General features: G+C 51.7%; 1 protein-coding gene across 1 annotated transcript; it reads right to left on the bottom strand.

Annotated features, from left to right (window-relative positions):
• Window positions 1-1,606: 1,606 nt before the first annotated feature.
• LOC131208038 (serine proteinase stubble) lies at window positions 1,607-14,455 on the bottom strand. Its single transcript, XM_058200680.1, has 10 exons — window positions 14,380-14,455; window positions 8,434-8,591; window positions 7,203-8,355; window positions 6,596-7,129; window positions 5,705-6,337; window positions 2,441-2,618; window positions 2,222-2,374; window positions 2,039-2,154; window positions 1,824-1,979; window positions 1,607-1,767 (listed from the first exon to the last, which is right to left on the bottom strand). Exons 2-10 carry the CDS (start codon window positions 8,521-8,523, stop codon window positions 1,607-1,609), a joined length of 3,174 nt encoding a protein of 1,057 aa, XP_058056663.1. The 5' UTR covers window positions 8,524-8,591; window positions 14,380-14,455.
• Window positions 14,456-17,014: the final 2,559 nt, after the last annotated feature.

The raw sequence follows: 17,014 nt of genomic DNA, 5'->3' as shown, positions 1-17,014 counted from the left end.
GGATATTATCTTAATTTATTTTCTTCAACTTAAGCTACGTAACATTTGAAAAGTTTCATGATCACCCGAAACCGGTGATCTGCAGTTTTAAAAGCAGCTAGCAGTAACAACACAAATCGCGTTTGCGTATTTAATGCAAAGTGCAGACAAACAATTGAAAACATTACTGTTTATTTATCATTACTGTAGGACAGAGACTTACGATAATTGCCAAACTTAAAGTTTTGCACTCAACGGTCAGGGTTCGAACGGTTGTCTTTCGCATCAGAAACCGATTAATTGATACAGTGCAGACGGATGATCTGCGGACGAACCAGAAAAACTGAATTCCATTACTAAAATATCAGATTTCTCAGCCAACCAGAATCAATAACGGTTTCCGGCATTCAATTTATCATCAGCAAAGCGCTCATTTGAAAGCTTTTCGGTTGTTTGACAAATTGCATACATTTAGGGGTTTAGTAGTGATTAGGGCGCAGAGCCGATAATGAAGGAATCGAATGCGCGAATTTCCGGTTTGGTGGGCAATATTTATTCAGGACGACGATTTAGTTGCAAAACTATTATTACCTTTAAAACTGCCATAAAGAAGCCAATTCGTCCATTAAATTTCAGTTGCGTAATTTGAATTGAGCCTTGAGTAGCATTGAAATAATGGATAAAAATTCTTCATACTTAGTGCAGTTTACAAACCCTAGTGAAGAAAGTTCCCCCCGAGGTTAGGTTGTTTTTAAAATATTTATTCGAAACTATGTTACAGTTGCAATTAAATAAGATTGTTCGAAATGAATGGTGTTGTTTTGTTCGCTAACATTAAAATATTTACACGTCACGCTGCGCATTCGGATGCAACCTCTTAACGAACGCTAACGGATGATGCATACGAAGTTTTTCTAAGTTCTCTCTCTCTCTCTTTCTCTCTCTATCCGTCTGTAGCACCTTTGTCGATATTTCTTTGTGTCACACTCTGAATTCTCTGAATAGTCCGATTTATGCTTCATGTTACGCCTGGTTTGTCCCCATCCGAAAGTATCCTACTGGGAAACATAAATAAATAAATAGAGTCACCTACACACTAGCGTGTACTTTAATTGCAAAATAATATCTATCTAGCAATAACTTTCGTAACACTAGCTTCGCCTCGTTCACTCGGTTCACGCGTGCACCCTTTAGAATCAGCCACATTCAAACATTCCTCCCGGCGCATCGTTTATCACAACATACAATAATTAAAACTCTTCTTTATCGTCTCCATCCATCACTTGAGTTAGTTCGGACTCTATTCGGACGATTCATCCCCCCCCGAAAAAGGATCCTTCCCATTTTCCCAATTTCCCATTCGGCATTAGTCAGAGTATCGCGCCAAGCAGGGCGGAGTAAATCCACTAAATCCTATCTCACTGGGTGGATGCTTTGAGCGAAAGACCGCCTGGAAAGAAGAGTACCCCAACAAAACGCATTAAATTCTACTGTTCCCCCAGAAAAAGAGTGAGCCGCACGTCGCTGGTTCAGCGATCGGTAGCCGGCCGGTCGGTCAGGAACCCATCAAAAGTGAGTACGTATGAAACATCAACAACTACATTCCAGTGGCTGGTAGGTACACGCCCTAGAACTGCAGTATCTGATTGATCCAGTCTCGGAACTCGGATATCCTGGTGTAGACGCCCGGTTGGTTCGGCTCGGCACAGCCTATGCCCCACGAAATGACACCGGCCAGCAGGAATCGCTTATCCGGGCGCTGGATGACCATCGGACCACCGGAATCACCTGCGAAAAGTGGGCCGTTAGAAATCGTATCGCCGTGAGCCTGAGGTTCCTTTTACCTTCACAGGAGTCGTAGCCTCCCTTCTTCCAGCCGGCACAGATAAAGATGTGAGGGATGTGCTCGATGTAGCCCGCGCTCCGGTACATCGTTTCGCAAATCTTGTTCTCGATCACCGGTACGGTAACCTCCTGCAGGACACTCGGCAGTGGTCCATCTGAAACAGCCGAACAGGGTGTGTTAGTCTACTGACGGTCCGTATGTCACCGAGCGTACCTTCGTAGAGACGACCCCAGCCGGTAACGAAGGCAGTCCGGCCGATGAAGTTTTCGTCATTCTCCGGCACACAGACGGGGATGATGTTTGGTTGGAAGCCGACGGGTTCGTAGAACCTGCAATCAGGGCGATAACTCGTTAGTCTCCGCTAGGATTCGTTTCTAGACCAGACGGGACCATTACCTCAGCAGTGCCAAATCGTACTCGAACGTCCGCGGGTCAAACTGGGGATGAGAGGCCACAATCTGCACGCGTCGCTCCTGGTAGCCGTAAGGTTCCTCCTCGAGGGCCAGATCGTACTCGCCCAAGCGCAGCAGCAGGTCCGAGGGTGGCACACTGTGGGGGAAAAGGGTGTTGAGTGATCTTCGGTCTTCTGGTGAGGAATTTCGAGACGCCACTTACTTGTCCACACAGTGCGCCGCCGTGATGGCCCAGTTTTCGTTGAGTAGCGCAGCGCCACACTTGTGCAGATAGGTCGAGGTTCTCCACTGACGCAGCGATATCTGCCACGGCCACCGCCCGAAGGCCGCCTTCGTGCCACCGACGATGCGCGGCTCCGGGAACATCCTTTTACCACAAACTGCAGAGGACAGAGAATGACACAGGTATTTGAAACGGAAGCCGGATTCCGAGGTCTGCTGCTGTGGGTTGCGTGTCGTAATGAGTGAATCGAAACGAGCCGATCGGCAGCGGGCAATGAATGAATCGTAATTATGTGGCTATAAAAATTGTAAATGATCCTCTCACAGAGCGGCTCGATCGTGATAAAGGTTTTACGGGTGATCATGAGTGTGTACGCAAAGGAATATTGTTGTTGAGCCAACAGCGCGAGTGTGGGAACCAGTTTTAATCGGTGAGCATCGCCGGGCGCACAGGATCCCCGGGAGGAGCTGACCTTGGCCCGGGACAGCGCTACTCTGCGTGACGCTGATGTTAGAAGATTAATTTATCCGCAGCTTGTGGAGGGAAGAGCAACGACGCGAAGGACCTTCTCGGGTCTCGGGTTCTGCCGTTTCGAATCGGAGAGCCAGCGCAAGAAGCGACACCCGTGCATAATGTGTAATGGAGCACTCTTCTCTGGTGGGCACTGCTCCTAGCCCTGGGACCTGCGTCTCCGGCTAAACGATTATCATTAGAACGCATTGAGCGGGCGAGGATAAGACGATGCGACGACCAACGCATCGTCCGCGTCCCATGCGTAACGATGCAATTAGCTGCTCTTCGGTGCGCCCAGGGACCCCAGGGTTCTTTATTTTTCTCTCCCTGTCAACAGCCGCGTTTATGTGCGGCTTACGGATCTCGACGGCGACCGCGCGCAGGATCGATTCGCGGCGGACATCAACACACCACCGTTGTCATGCGTTAATCGCGACGCTGCAGCGCGCTGGCAGAAATTGAATGCTCAACCTCTAGGACCGGACTCGTACGGGCACAGGATTCGCCTGCGGAGGCTGGCCAGGATGATAAATTATCCACGCATCGCGAGGTAATTTATCGCGGCAGAAATAAATATATCAACGCGCCAGCACCGGGGCAGGGTTATAATTACGCTAAAGAATAAATAAAATGTATTCGCCAGCTCACAACATTGGTGACTCAATTGAGTGTTTGAGTACCAAAACATATCATCGCCGATCGTCGGGTGGCCCCGCAACACAGTAAAACAATTAATTACATAATGTTTACAGTCGTGCAATAAACCACCAGCGCCACACCACACAATGCTCACACGGCATAAAAGAGCAGAAGACGCGAATCATGACAACAAATCGGACATCGGAGAGACATGCACGCGATCCTGGGGTTCCTGTTCCCAAGGGCACCAACCAGCTGGTGGCCGGCGTGACCCCCCAAACTCCCCCTCCCCGGCCGGACTCATAAAAGTGTCGGGCGAAAATCAACTTTACAACGGCAGCAGCAAGAACGAGAAACGCTGCCCCCAGAAAACCGGATAACAAACGACCTGTGAATGCCCTGTCGGCGGTTACTCGGAGAGACGGAGAGGATGCTGCGCAGCTTCGGACCGGTGCCCGGGGTTGCTGCGATGTGCGCGCCCCTCACGAGTATGACGAGTGCGTGCAGAGCACACTACGATTGGGAATAAATCAACATTACCGCTCCGTGATAGTAATGATACCATTAAGTGAATACAAATAATTTATTTTATTCCAAAGTCCGAAAAACCTGTCCCTCTGGTGGGGGTTCTGTGCGTGGCCAGGGGAAGGAGCCTGCTTCAAGGGGGCTGCGGTTCTGGTCCGGATCGCTCCGGTTTATGGATTGATATTTGCGTGCTGCGTCAGAGTCAGACGGTTAGGTTGATTAAACCGTACTTTAAGAGCCCGAGGATCAGCAGGATTCGAGACGGGTTTCAGGTAACAAGGTAACCGTTAGCCTTTTGGTTCGGCTGAGCTGGGACCCTTTTTGAAGAATTCATATGTTTAAAAAATCTGAGGGCTAGAATTTTGACGATTTGGATCAACTTTTTTTTGTGACGAGTTCATAATTATTATGAAGGATTCTTTCTTAAGGCAGGCAGAATTGATTGAAATTTAGACAAAATATTTAAACTATTAAATTCAAGTAATATTGAAAAGTAGAAAAAGCTAGACAAAATAAAAATAAAACTACTCTACAATATTTCATTATTCGTCTACCCGAAACTGCTCGAATGAGTAAAAGTCGAAGCTCGAATGAGTAAACTGCTCGAGTGTTCTTCAGTTGCTAATATATTTATCCTCCATTGTTGCCTTCGCATGAACAATTTTATCCAGAATCAAGAGACTTGATTTCAGATTTATCAAGAATCAGGATCAATAAACTCATCACACGTCAGACATTCGAACAGAGGTCTGTCGGATCTGTTCATTCATCGTGAAACAAAAAAGAGCTCGAGTGAGGTCATCTTTGTGTCTCGCCAGAAGACAACCCCAAAAACAATCTGCCAAATGGAATGGCAGCCGGAGGTTTAAGAAAACGTCTTAAGCACACAAAACAGCGCAGAATGGAAAACTTATGAAAACAACCAATCATTCAATCGGGAGCCATTGTTGGTCGCATACAAAAAGCCACGGCCGCGGCCCCGGCACCATCGATAACAAAGCCCGTGGGGGGTGGCCTCGTCCGGACCGGGATGTAATCGATTTTGAAAACTTATCCCCTTTTGTGTGTTACTTCCCAGCACGGTGAAGCACGGTGTCGGTCGTAAACACGAGGGCACGAGGATCTTCGGTGAGGCGAAGCGCAGAATTCCTGCGCCGAAGATGGCCCGACGTGGCCCGATGCCGGACGTTAGGCAGGATGCTGGATCACTTGCTCGCCGGAGGAGCAGCAGCGGTGGTGGTAATGACAGAGCAAAGGGGCCGTGAAGAAGAGTAATGTCGATCGTCGTGCGCGCGGGAGATCTTCGTGACCGGCAGGCGCTGGAAGCATTGAACTTCGCCTCGACTCAAGGTTGAAATTGTTTTATGCTATTATCAATTATTTATGTTATATTTTTATGACCACAGCCACGGCGTAACCGAGCGCACTGTGGCCAAAAGGGAGTGCTGGGGCTCCGTAATGAGACATAACGTGCGGCGTGGCCCCTGTGGGGTGATGAGATAATCTTCGACCGGTCGTGGACCGGTGCACTATCAGTTCCCGGGGTCGGGAGTCTGGGGTGCTCACCTGTTCGGTAATCGATGCCCTCGAGCGACGGCAGCGTGGACGTGGTCAGGAAGTCCGGTGCGAGCGTCACACCGTCGGTGGTAATGTTGGCCAGCGTCGTCAGCGACGGGGTGGTCTGTGTCGTCGGAGGACTTGGCGATGACGTCTGATTGGCTGCCGGTTGGCCGGGGAATTTGACAGGCATTCCGGTGGTCGGCTCGGCTGACGTTGACGGCGATGGCGAGGTACTCCCGCTGGTCACATTGGCGATCGTCACCGGTGACAAGGTGGAGGCCGTCGGTACCACCCCGGAGGTCGAGGACACAGCGCTGGGTGACGAAGTAGGAGCTGGCGTGCTGGTGACGCTCTCGTTCGTCACTTTGTGCTCCTCTTCCGTGCTTCCGATGACGTATGTGACCGTCGGCGTCGGCGACGGTGTCGTCGTCGCCGTTGTCGTATCGGTCGTCTCATCACCGCCCTCGGTGCTACCCGTTCCGGTCTCTTCTTCCTCCTCACCTTCTTCGCTCGCCTCTTCCTCGCTACCACTGCCTTCCTCCTCTTCTTCACCGCTCGTCTCGGTCGTGCCCTCGGTCAGCTCGTCCACCGGCGTTGTCGTTTCACGGCTACCGATCGATTCCGTGGTCGACGAAGATCCTGCGTGAGTGACAGCGAGTGAGTTAGTCTATGGCAAGGTTCTCTACTCAAATCCCTGACTCAGAGCTCCAGTATCCCAAAGCTACGTTTCAATCTGAACCTTCGCGGGACTGGGTCCACCTTCGGAAGCGACAACAATGTACGAGTGGCTAATTGCTAGTTAAACGCTCTCGGCACTGCTCTCTGCCGTCGCTGGTGTCCCAACGGAAGTTAGTAGCACCCTCCTTCGCCCATTAAACGGAAAGCCATGCAATTTACCAGATTCCTCGCTAGATGATGATGATGGTGATGATGAGGATGATGAGGAGGATGTCGGTTCGGATACGCTCGCCGCCACCGCCATGTCACTGGCGGTCGTTAGTGTCGGTGCGGCGGAGGATGTAAAGGGCCCGGTTGGTGAAGTCGTTGCGGCTAATGTCGTTTCGATGGGCTTCTGTGCCTCCGTCGAACTCTGGGTCGTTGCCAGGCTGACCGGCGGAGGGGTCGTTTTGGGCAGCTGGGGTAGCGAGGCCGTCACCTGCGAGTGCACCGTCAGCTCGTCGGGAGTCGCCGCCGTTTGGTTGGTGGTGGCGATGTCCTCCTGCACCGTGTCGTAGACGTAGGCCGCCTCCGGGAGCAGCGATTCGATCGGGAGTTTGGTGTCTTGCGCGAACGACACCTCGACCGAGGCCGCCGGTGGAGCCGCTTGGGTTGATGGGGATGGTTCATGCTGGTTAGTGAGATTACTGGCAACAATGACCTCTTCCGGGGTTAGTGTCTGTATGAGTATCCAGCTGTTGGACGTGGTGGGGCCTGCAGAACGCACGATCGAGTGAGCGAGTGTTAAGGGCGTGCGGCCCGTGAGTGAGATCGTTCAAGCACCTACCTTGATTCCCGCTGGGCCGCTCGGTCGTCGCATCCTCCAGGATGCTGCTCCACGTGACCAGCCCGGGTCGGGCGAGGGTGGCCAAATCTTCCGGGCTCCCGAAAGCAACCGGAGCCGGTGGAGCTTTCACCGTCGAGGAAGTCAGTGGGTTGAGCTGTGTCGAAGGAGTCGGTGTCGGGGTTGGTGTCGTTCCCTCGGTGATCCTGTCCGTCGTGGAGGGATAGGTCGATCGGTTGATCAGCGCCCCGGACTCCGTCGAGGGGTGATGCGCTTCGATCAAGTGATCTAGGGAAGTGGCAGGAACTGTTGCCACGTGCGAGGTAGGTCTAGGTCTGGGCCGAGGAGCCCGGGTCGTCGTGTCGGGAATATCCGCCAAAGTCGTCCCGGTCGGTCGCTTTCGGTTCGTCGTGGGTCGCGTCAAAGGCACAAAGGAGGCGGCCGTTGTCGAGTCGGTCTTGGTCGGTGGGGAATGCGCCGTCGTCCCGGGTGTCGTGGTTGGTCTGCGCGAGGCAAAAGTGGTCTGTGTCGACGCCAGGGAGCTGGGCGGTTTGCGTGACACGATCGTGGTGTTCGGAAGGCGCGTAACCTGACTGGAAGGCACGACCGGTACTCGGCGGGTCGTCGAGGGCAGTAGTGTCGGTGGCGGATCCGTGCTGGTCGTTTTGTTCGCCACCGGACGACGGTGTTTGTACGGCTTCGTGGTGGTGGGAGCCGCCGCCGTGGTGCTGCTGGCAGCACTGGTCGGACGTCCCGGGGGTCTCCTGCTGGCGGTCATCGGCGAAGGCGGCCGTGGCTGGGCAGGATTCTTGCTGCTCTGCACGTACTGGAACGTGGTGAACTCCTGGTACTCGGTCGTCGTCTGCACGTCGTCCTTCTGTTGCACCTTCAGCGGCCGCTTCGTGGTGGCCGCGGCCGTCGTTCTGCGGTTCGCGTTTTTCGGTGTCGTCCGGCTGGTGGTGGTCGAGGAGCTACTCACCAGCTCGTACTTGGTGCCGTTCCCGGGCCGGGGGCTCGTGGGCAGCCGCGTCTCGGTCAGGGGCGGCTTGCGGTGCGTGTTCATCACAGACGGTGGCGGGAAGTGCTGGAAGTTGACGACCGAGTTGTGGTCTATACTGTTATCCGTTATGTCGGGATCGAACAGTAACCGGTCGTCCTGGGTACGAGAGACCGGAAGGATTACGTGTGGCGCTTGCGCAAGGGCAGACAGGGCGCTCCTCGGGTTGGTACTTACGTTCACCTGGCAGCAGGAACCGAAGAAGATCTTGTCGATGCACACGCCCAGGTGCGTGCCGTTCGATTTGAAGCAGTCGATCGCGAACATACAGATGCCCTCCTCGCCCGTGTTGCGCACCACGCACGGCAGGTGCCGCAGGTTTCTGCTCGCTTGAACTGCAACGCACGCAAGAGTCGGGAAACATTTATTATTATTTATCTTGGCAAAGGGGAGGACGCGGATCATATTTGCTTAAGGAAATACAGTGGTTCTTTGGTGTTTCGGAACGGAAACGTTGCCTAGGTTTAAGTGAACGTGATGTTGATCTACAATCATTCAATCAACATATTCAACTATTGAAGCCTGGGTCTCTGAATTACACTTAGATAGGTGTTTAAATTCGGCCTCATCGGCCTTTAATGTAAAACGCTTTCAATGCATGAAATTGGAAGGAACTTGAAACCGAAGGTTTTGAAACAGATGGAATTCGCTAGGGGCCCAATTTGGTTAATATGGTAGATGCGCCAATTCGAACTTTAATTCTTGGATTTTTGTTAATGCTCTTTATACACGGTGTATCCTGATGAAAAAAAAAATCTTCTATAAACCAGCTCTCTTTTCACGAATTTTCTCCTTCAGCTGCTTTAAAGGGTTACAGCAATAATCCAGTTTGCAAGTAATCCAATAACAAAGCTTCATTTGCTACCCAAAAAACTGATGCTAACACCTTTTTGGGCTATTTTTGGACACGAATTTGTTTCGGAGCCGAATAACCAGGCCGAATACCTACTCTTAAACCTCTTATTTTGACTCAGGATCATGGTGATAGTTCCAAGTCTCATTTATAGTGATGTTGATTTTTTTTAAATGAAGTGGATCCTTTCGAAAAAGCTCTAAATTTTGCCGGAAAAGTTGCATTCGAATGTGTTTCTGTTCCATTGTTCCAATGCGTGCACAAGTTTCTGTAGAAATTACTAAACTTCCACAATTTTATATTCGTGATTGGGAGATGTATTATGTTAAGTGCGTTGTGCGGAGAAAAATGTTCAATGACTACTAGTCGAAGGAGTGTCGTTTGCTGGACCGTGCTACTAGACTCTGCTATCCTGCTCGAATTCGTACTGCTCGACTATTACAACCTTCGTAGCCTGTTCGATTTCTTTCGAATTTCTTTCAGTCACTCGACGATTTTCCAATACGATATTCTGTATTTTTCGACGTCCTTGACGTGGATTATCTTTAAGGCTTGTTCGACCACGTTTTAATTCAGCGACCCATCTTTTTACTGATATTGAATCGCAAAACTTATTGGACACCCCAGTAAGTAAGACAGGCGCTTCAAGTTGTTACCCAAGAGAAACTCCAGACATGTTAGGAGATTCGGTAAACCAATCGGTTAGGAAGTCCCTAAGGAGCGATCTTCCATCTGACAAGCTAACGAAGTAATCCCCATTCAATCATGTGAAGTCAGTGTCGGCTCCCTCTACTAGATGCCAAGCGCAAGGATTAGCATACGGAAGGAAAGGTCCGTTCGTCTGCTCGTTCTTCTCACTCGCTTCCTCCAGGAAGCCAGTCGAACCGACCTGGACCACTTCCCACCGTTGGCAAATCTTAATTAAAATCCCAATGTTTCGATAACAAACATTTCCCTCCGATGGATGCTTTTATCACCGAAATTACATATTCCAGGGCGCGTGCGCCATCGCAAACCTGGTGCAAAGGGGGGCCGACCGGTCCTAAATCCATCCATTCCCGGCCACAGTCCGCCTTCCGTCGGCGGACTAGGTCAACGGGTTTTCAACGTTTCTTCTCCACACACCGGATCCGGCGATTCATATATCTCCGGCGCTCGAATCTTCCACCGTGTCCCGTAAAACGCGCGGAAAGCATAGCCAATCCCATTTGCATACCCCCCCCGGACTCCGGCCCCGGCCCCCCTAATGCCTGCGTTTCGTTAGAAACGCTTTTACCGCCACCGCCGCCAAAAACGTGAGAGAGACCTCCGCGAGGCAAGGCAAGGGCCAAATATAGACCACTTTCGGGCAATCGGGCATCGCTGTGGAATACGAAATTGGGGAAGCTGTGAGCCGTCGTGTGCCGTGTGCCATATATATATCTCGTGGCCGACCACAACCCAAACGGGAGCCCTCCCAAAGTGGGTCACTCGGGTATCGTTTACCTCGATTTATGATTCTTATACAATTACCCCGCTTTCGGGCGTTTGGGGCTCACTGGGCAGGGCGCGACCACACCTAGGCACTAGGCCCTGGCAAGGCAATCAGCTCCTCGCCGTGGTCCCAATGCACCGGAGCACCGCGGGGAAAGGGAAGCATGATTTTTACTTTCTTCAACTCACGGCCCCCTCGAAGACAGGGCTGGCCACTTTCTTTTCCAACTGTTCCGCATTCGTCACAACGATTCATCTGGCGTGGTCCAAATTCGGCGCTGCCTGCCAGGAGTGTTTACTTTGGGTGTCGAGAGGCGTCTCCGCTACTTCGAGTGGTCATCGACACCATCTGGAAAGGTGCGATCTTGGCACCACGAAACAATGCTCCAAAACCGGAACTGATCCGTGAGACTTGTCCTCCGCCTTGGCGAGGTCAGATGGTGACTCCGACCGCTGGTGATTCTCCGAATGGCGCTGGCGACCTGTCACCTAGCGATGGTCCGGTCCGGGATTGGCGCTGTTTGTTTCCATTGCTCTGTCAGTCCAGGTTCAGGTCCACCGTGCCCTTGGAGCTGGCGCGACAAAACTGAGCCAACTGAGCGCGGGTTTGCATAACGAAACCCGTTTCTTCGGCCACTCCATTCCGGTTCGGGATCGTGTGACCCAAACAGCAATGGCAATGGCCGGACTTGAGAAACAGTAGTCGGTTTTTATGGTCGGCTCCGGGCTCCGTATGTTGAGACAAGGTGATTTCTGTGTGATCTTCTGCTGTTCTGTCGCGCTCCGTTCTGGTCATTGGTCTGTCGCCGTTTCTGGCTTCCTTTTTCCTGCCTCCGGCGGCTCGGCTGGAGGTTCGCTTCGCCGGTTCACAAAGTCAAGTTCATGGCAGAGCCGCGGTTTATAGTTCTGGCTCTGGCTCTAGTCCGGTCCGGAATAGTTCCACGACCGCGCCGCGTAAAATTCCGCCCGGCTCCGGCGTGATAATTACTGTATCTGACCATTTAGAATTGTTGTCACGAAGCAGCGGTTTTCCGCCAAGGTGACTTCCCGTGGGGAATCCGGTATCGGGTAAATGAATTGGCGACAAACAGAAACCAGAATTTGACTCTGACCAGTGTCAACCTAAGGTCGAAAAGTGACAGTTTTCGAGCGCGACACTCTCCAAAAGAAAGTCCTGTCAATTAATAACCGTGTCCTACATCGACTATTTGGTCGCCCCCTCCGTGAGATTCACGGCGATTTGCACGTCGATCAATCGCAGACCTGGCCACAGGAATGCGGCGTTAATTTGGGCGATACTTGCGCTTTCGGTTTGCGTGTGACTCACGCCAGACCGCGTGACGTCACCCCCGGGGGGTGACATTTGTCGTCCCCCGAGCACTTTCTCCACACAATTCGGGGCGGCCGATGACAACTCGTTACAGCGTGGTCCGAAATCCGGTTTCTTCCCGCCAACTTGTGCCGAACGTGGATTATTAGCGAAGGCGGTTTAACCCGTGCCCGTGGCCGGATTTGATCGATGGAAAGTCGGCCGTCAGGTTGTCACGGGGTTCGAACGAAAGGGAACGCACCTAGAACCGCCACCAGCAGCCGGGGGTTCGATTGTCTACTTTCACCGCCATTCGCATCGGGAGGTCTAACTTTTCGCACCTTCGCGACCGGCCGAAGATCAGAGTGAAGAAAGTAATTTAAATCTGCCCAAATAAGCGGGAAGCCCGGTGACCTGGAAAAAGACGACCGAACGATGATCCGTCCTCAGCTCGTGCTTCGGCTCGTGCCGCGGGAGCCGGCGGTTTCAATTACGAGCCTGATGCTCGGTGTCTGCTAATGGCGGCGGCTGCTGATCGAAGGAGAAATGATACGCGGTCGCGGCGCTTTCCGTCTTGCCAGTAACCTCAATTGGGGCTAACCGGGTGAGCTTTCAGACCTCAGGCCCGCGGCTTGGAATGGCGGCCAGCGCGGCACGAAATTGCCACGAAATGAGCAAATTTTCCAACCACCAGCCACCGATCGGCCACTGCCGATTGTGATAAGCCCCCAACCTGGACATTGGGCCGCAAATGGAGGCCAAGCTTTTCCGTGGGGGTTTGGGGCGATAAAAGCTAAGGCGGAGAGGCACCCAAAACAGGCGACTCAACAATGGGTTGGAGTGAAATCGAAATTTCACAACGGCCACAATGGCGACGAGAACGGCGCTGGAGAGTGGCGCAGAACTCTATGTTTGCACTACAAATGGCCGAATGGCCAAATGGGTGGCGTGAGAAAGGATTTCTCTTTGCACTTGGCACCGGGGGACCTGTCACCTGAAGCTTCCGCCCGACGACTTTTGTTTGGAGCGAACAAGCGTTTTGGTTTCGTTTTCGTTTTCCCATTTTGGGCCACGACGATGATGGACGGGGGCCATTCTATCAAGCGGACTGCATTACTTTCACTCCAAAGGCACACTGGAACTGGCACGCGGGGCGATTGTTTTGTGTCCGAAAGTTGCACATGCTAAATGCGATGGAATGCCTCGCCGAAGAGAAACTCAGACGGAGGACCCTGTACATGAATGAGGAAACTTTTAAATGCCTCCATCCTTGCGGCTATTAAGCGATGGAGCCTTTGGGGAGCAAACAGTAACACCCACCTGCCATTTGCATGTTACATGCACGGCTTCGAAGCTCATGAAAACTTTCCATGCACACATTCTAAGTGTTCGAAATTTATCCAAAAATTCGAAAAGAAAGTGGCGTGTGGGGCGTCTCTCGCTGGTAAACATTAATGTTACCATCATCATCATCGCTGCCATCATCGCCATCATCAACATATCAAAACAGTATTTGAGGATGAACTTCGTCGTCGCTCAGCATGTTCCGGTGCCGGTCGGTCGTCGGTTGGCTACTGGTCTTACTTTGAAGCTTCCCATACGAAAGTCCTCTGACACCAACCCCTCGAGGGAGCTCGATAAACCGCTACTGTCGGGTGGTTATTATTCCACCGGCATCGACCAGTCCGGAAGGCCACGCGTCACGGGAGAATCAGCGGGCGTTCCATAACGCACCCCACGTGGAACGACGACACGGGGATCAAAGACAAGGCGCGTGTTCCAACCAACAACAAGAAAATCAAAACGGGAACCACCAAATAAATAAAACCACTACTCCCCAAAACGGTACCGCATTACCGGCGGGCTAGTTCCGTAATAATCCGCCAGGCCAGGAAGTGGACTCGGACCCGGTAACCCGGGGAGTCCGGGAAACGCTCACTTTCGCTCCTCCAGCGGGGCCGAGTACCGGTTTCAGTGGCTTTCGGTTTACTAATGCGATGCGTGACGATGCCAGGGAAGAAGTACCCAAGGGGCCCCGGTCCAGTCTGTCTGCCGGCCGGACGGTCCCGTCGTAGAAACTGTTTCCTAACGGTTCTTGACCGTTTATGCGCCGTTTGTGGCCACACTATTGTTCCCCCCCGATTGGCCACCTCACCGGAGGTGGTGTTTGTGTGTTTTAAAATTCGGCACTAGAACCGGGGACGGTGCCACACGCGTGCCACGATGTTTACGAATCACGCTCTAGTTGAGTTTTTACTATTGCAATAAAATATTACGAAATGCCGTTTCGGGAACGTGATGTGGCTCGATTGTAACGGGAGCCCACAGAACGGTTCTACTACTATCTTCGCAACTGAAACGAAAGGGGGGGGGGGTCCAAATTCGTCCGGGGCCGCGAGTTTAACACGCGAACACCATGGCAAACATGAATATTCATTACGCGAGCCGAGTCCTGGCTGACATTTTTCGGTGGTCCGGCCGTACTTACACGACGTAAACGGGAACACGGGACTGCTGTAGGTGGACGAGAAGAGCGCACTGGCGACGCTCAGCACGGCAGCAAGGGAGGTAACGAACGGTGTGCTGGAGGGCCCGGATGGATGCCGGTTCCATCTCCCCCGACGGCGACGATCTGCGCTGGACATCTGGAACGCGAAAAATAAGAAGACGTTTGCGTTAACTACTGAATCGGGCTCCGGAATCAGGACAGAGTCGGAGTGTCTAATGAGTCTATCACGAGTTAGTAAAAAGTAAACGAGTGCGAGGTAAAGGTCATAGACGAGGCATTAGCATAATGGTTTCAAGGTTTTTTCGCTCCGACATTATGCTGTACTGCTCCGGAACTGGACCCACGAACCGCGGGCTAATTGGAGACAGAATCGTGCCACCGACCGACCGTCAGGACGATCCCTACCCGGGACGGTGTCAAGACGATGCCAAAGTCGGTTCGAAGTGGAGCGTAATTAGTTGCAGATTTCAAGCTAAATCCGAGCTCACGTACCCCGTTGATTGAGCGCATTCCAGTTCCATGTTGTCAGGGCCCTTGTAGGTGGCCGTGGTACACCGCGCCGAGTTATATGTTAATCAAGTTCAAGTTGAAGGTCAGCCACCGGTAAAGGAACGAACGGTGACTACTTAGCGACATTCGGAGCAGCTGCGGAGTTGGTGCTGGCGGCGTTATGAGATCGCTTCCGAAGCGTGGTGGAATGCTATCTCTCGCCTGGCCGTAGGCTGTCAGAGACTTTAAAGCTGTCAAAAATAATAATTCAAACGCACTCAAGCGCACGAAGCAACATCGCAGCAGGCTCCGCTGGAGCGTCAATGCTCGGCCGGGCACAGTCGCTTCCCGGCGCATCCAAGATGGCTGGAATTCGTGTGGGAATAAGTGTTGTCAAAATATTCCCCAATTTTAAAAGGTTTCGTTCCCGAATATCTTTCATGGTACGCTGCGCCAGAAGAATGATGTGCACTCAGCTCCCCAAGTCGGGTGGGACAGAATTTATGGAGTCGAAAGAGAAGTTTGGCCACCGGCGGGCGAACCCGTGACCCACCGTTCGGTGAAGGTTGAACGACCGAAAGTACCGTGAGTATTTCCATCATTTTCCAGCGTGGCCGCAACGCAGGGAACGCTAGAACGAGAACGTTAATCTGCCCATGAGTGAGCGTTCGCTGGTTCTCTGGACCGCACCGTGAAGAAAAACTGGCAGAAAATCTAGATTAAAACTGTTTTTCTTTTTTTTTTTTCTTGCTCTCCTCGTGCGCCCGCAGCAATTAATGGCGAGGGCAAAGGGGCTGAGGTTGGGCGTCGGCCGAGCCTGTGGCGAAATTAAGCACCGAGACCACCGAGCTGGAAAGACGAGATCTCGGACGCACGATGAGCTTTATTTATTTTCCCTCCTTGGGTTGAGCCTTCACGGTGCCGCTGCTCCACATCCTGCGAGTCATCGAAGTCGACGATGTCTTCCGACGAAGTCTTCGCAAGTTCTTACCCATGGATTGCAGCAGAATGTATAGAACGTAAAATGGCACGAAGCACTGTTCCAACCGATGACGTATTACGGTCCGAGAGGATTACGTAGGTAATGGACGGGTAAAGACCGCTCGCGACTAGTGTCCGTCCCGCAAGCAACTGCGCAGGGCCGGTGAAGGAACGCACCCATCGAGCGCATCGCGTGGTCTATAGAGACGGAGTTGCGCATCAGAAGTCGAAATTGCTTTCAGCACTTGGTAGTAATTGAGTCTGACAAGATTAATCAGCAGCAACAATCCGAACAACCGAAAGGGAGTGCGAATGCGCCATTTAACCGGTAGGGTCGGCTGTCGTCGGGTCGGGTGCAAGTGCACCTCGGTGCATCCGCTTTCGTGCGCTGCGGTAAGCTGCGATACCTGACAATGGTTTGACGCTTCCGTTGGGATGTGTACAAGAGCGTGAAAATTCCTAGCCATTTATTTTAAGCCACAGCGGACAAGGAATTGACCGTGCAGAGGACCTCCAGACCGACCGCCGAGAGGCAGATTGTTCACGGTGTGGGAATTCAGTCGTTGATTAAGGTGCGGATAATTTGAAAACCCTTTCAAACTAACGTAAAACGTCCTGTTGAAACCAAATCTCATTTTGAAAATTGCCTAGTTTATGCTGATTGTTTACATTTTCCAGAATGAAGTTTGAAATTTCCAAAATCAAGTGATCGATAGTTTAAAATCCAAACACTTGATGGATCACCATTCAAGTACATTCTCTCGGACGGCGTTGAAAGAGGAGTTGATGTCAACGCAAAGAACTGAAGATATAACGTTAAGGAGTAAGTGAAATATTTTGTCTTTAACCAATTGTACTTTTACCGAATATTCCTGATAGTACTTTGATAGTTCATCCATGTGCCTTTCAGTAACCCTGTACTTGCTAAACAAAATCTTTAAGAGATCCAACTGACTAGTCTTATAGCTTCATTCGACGGTGTTAGTTACCTTCATTAGTTTAATCAGCTTCATTAGTTCATTAGTTTCATTAGTTTGATATTAGTTCTACATTGAGATATTAATTTGATTTGATTTCAGCTAATAACAAGCGCGCCAGCTACGAGGACTAGGTCCATCCAGTATGTCGATTGTCCATCCAGAAC

Source organism: Anopheles bellator, chromosome 2 (assembly GCF_943735745.2).
Source record: "Anopheles bellator chromosome 2, idAnoBellAS_SP24_06.2, whole genome shotgun sequence".
Taxonomy (NCBI): domain Eukaryota; kingdom Metazoa; phylum Arthropoda; class Insecta; order Diptera; family Culicidae; genus Anopheles; species Anopheles bellator.
This window is presented reverse-complemented; position numbering and strand designations above follow the sequence as displayed.

Excerpts from the sequence above, each read along its gene's own strand:
- LOC131208038 (XM_058200680.1), bottom strand. The coding sequence starts at position 8,523 with ATGTTCGCGATCGACTGCTTCAAATCGAACGGCACGCACCTGGGCGTG. Across the intron at positions 7,130-7,202 it reads GCGGCCCAGCGGGAATCAAG|GCCCCACCACGTCCAACAGC; the intron begins GTAGGTGCTTGA and ends TGCGTTCTGCAG. Across the intron at positions 2,375-2,440 it reads GCGGCGCACTGTGTGGACAA|TGTGCCACCCTCGGACCTGC; the intron begins GTAAGTGGCGTC and ends TTTCCCCCACAG.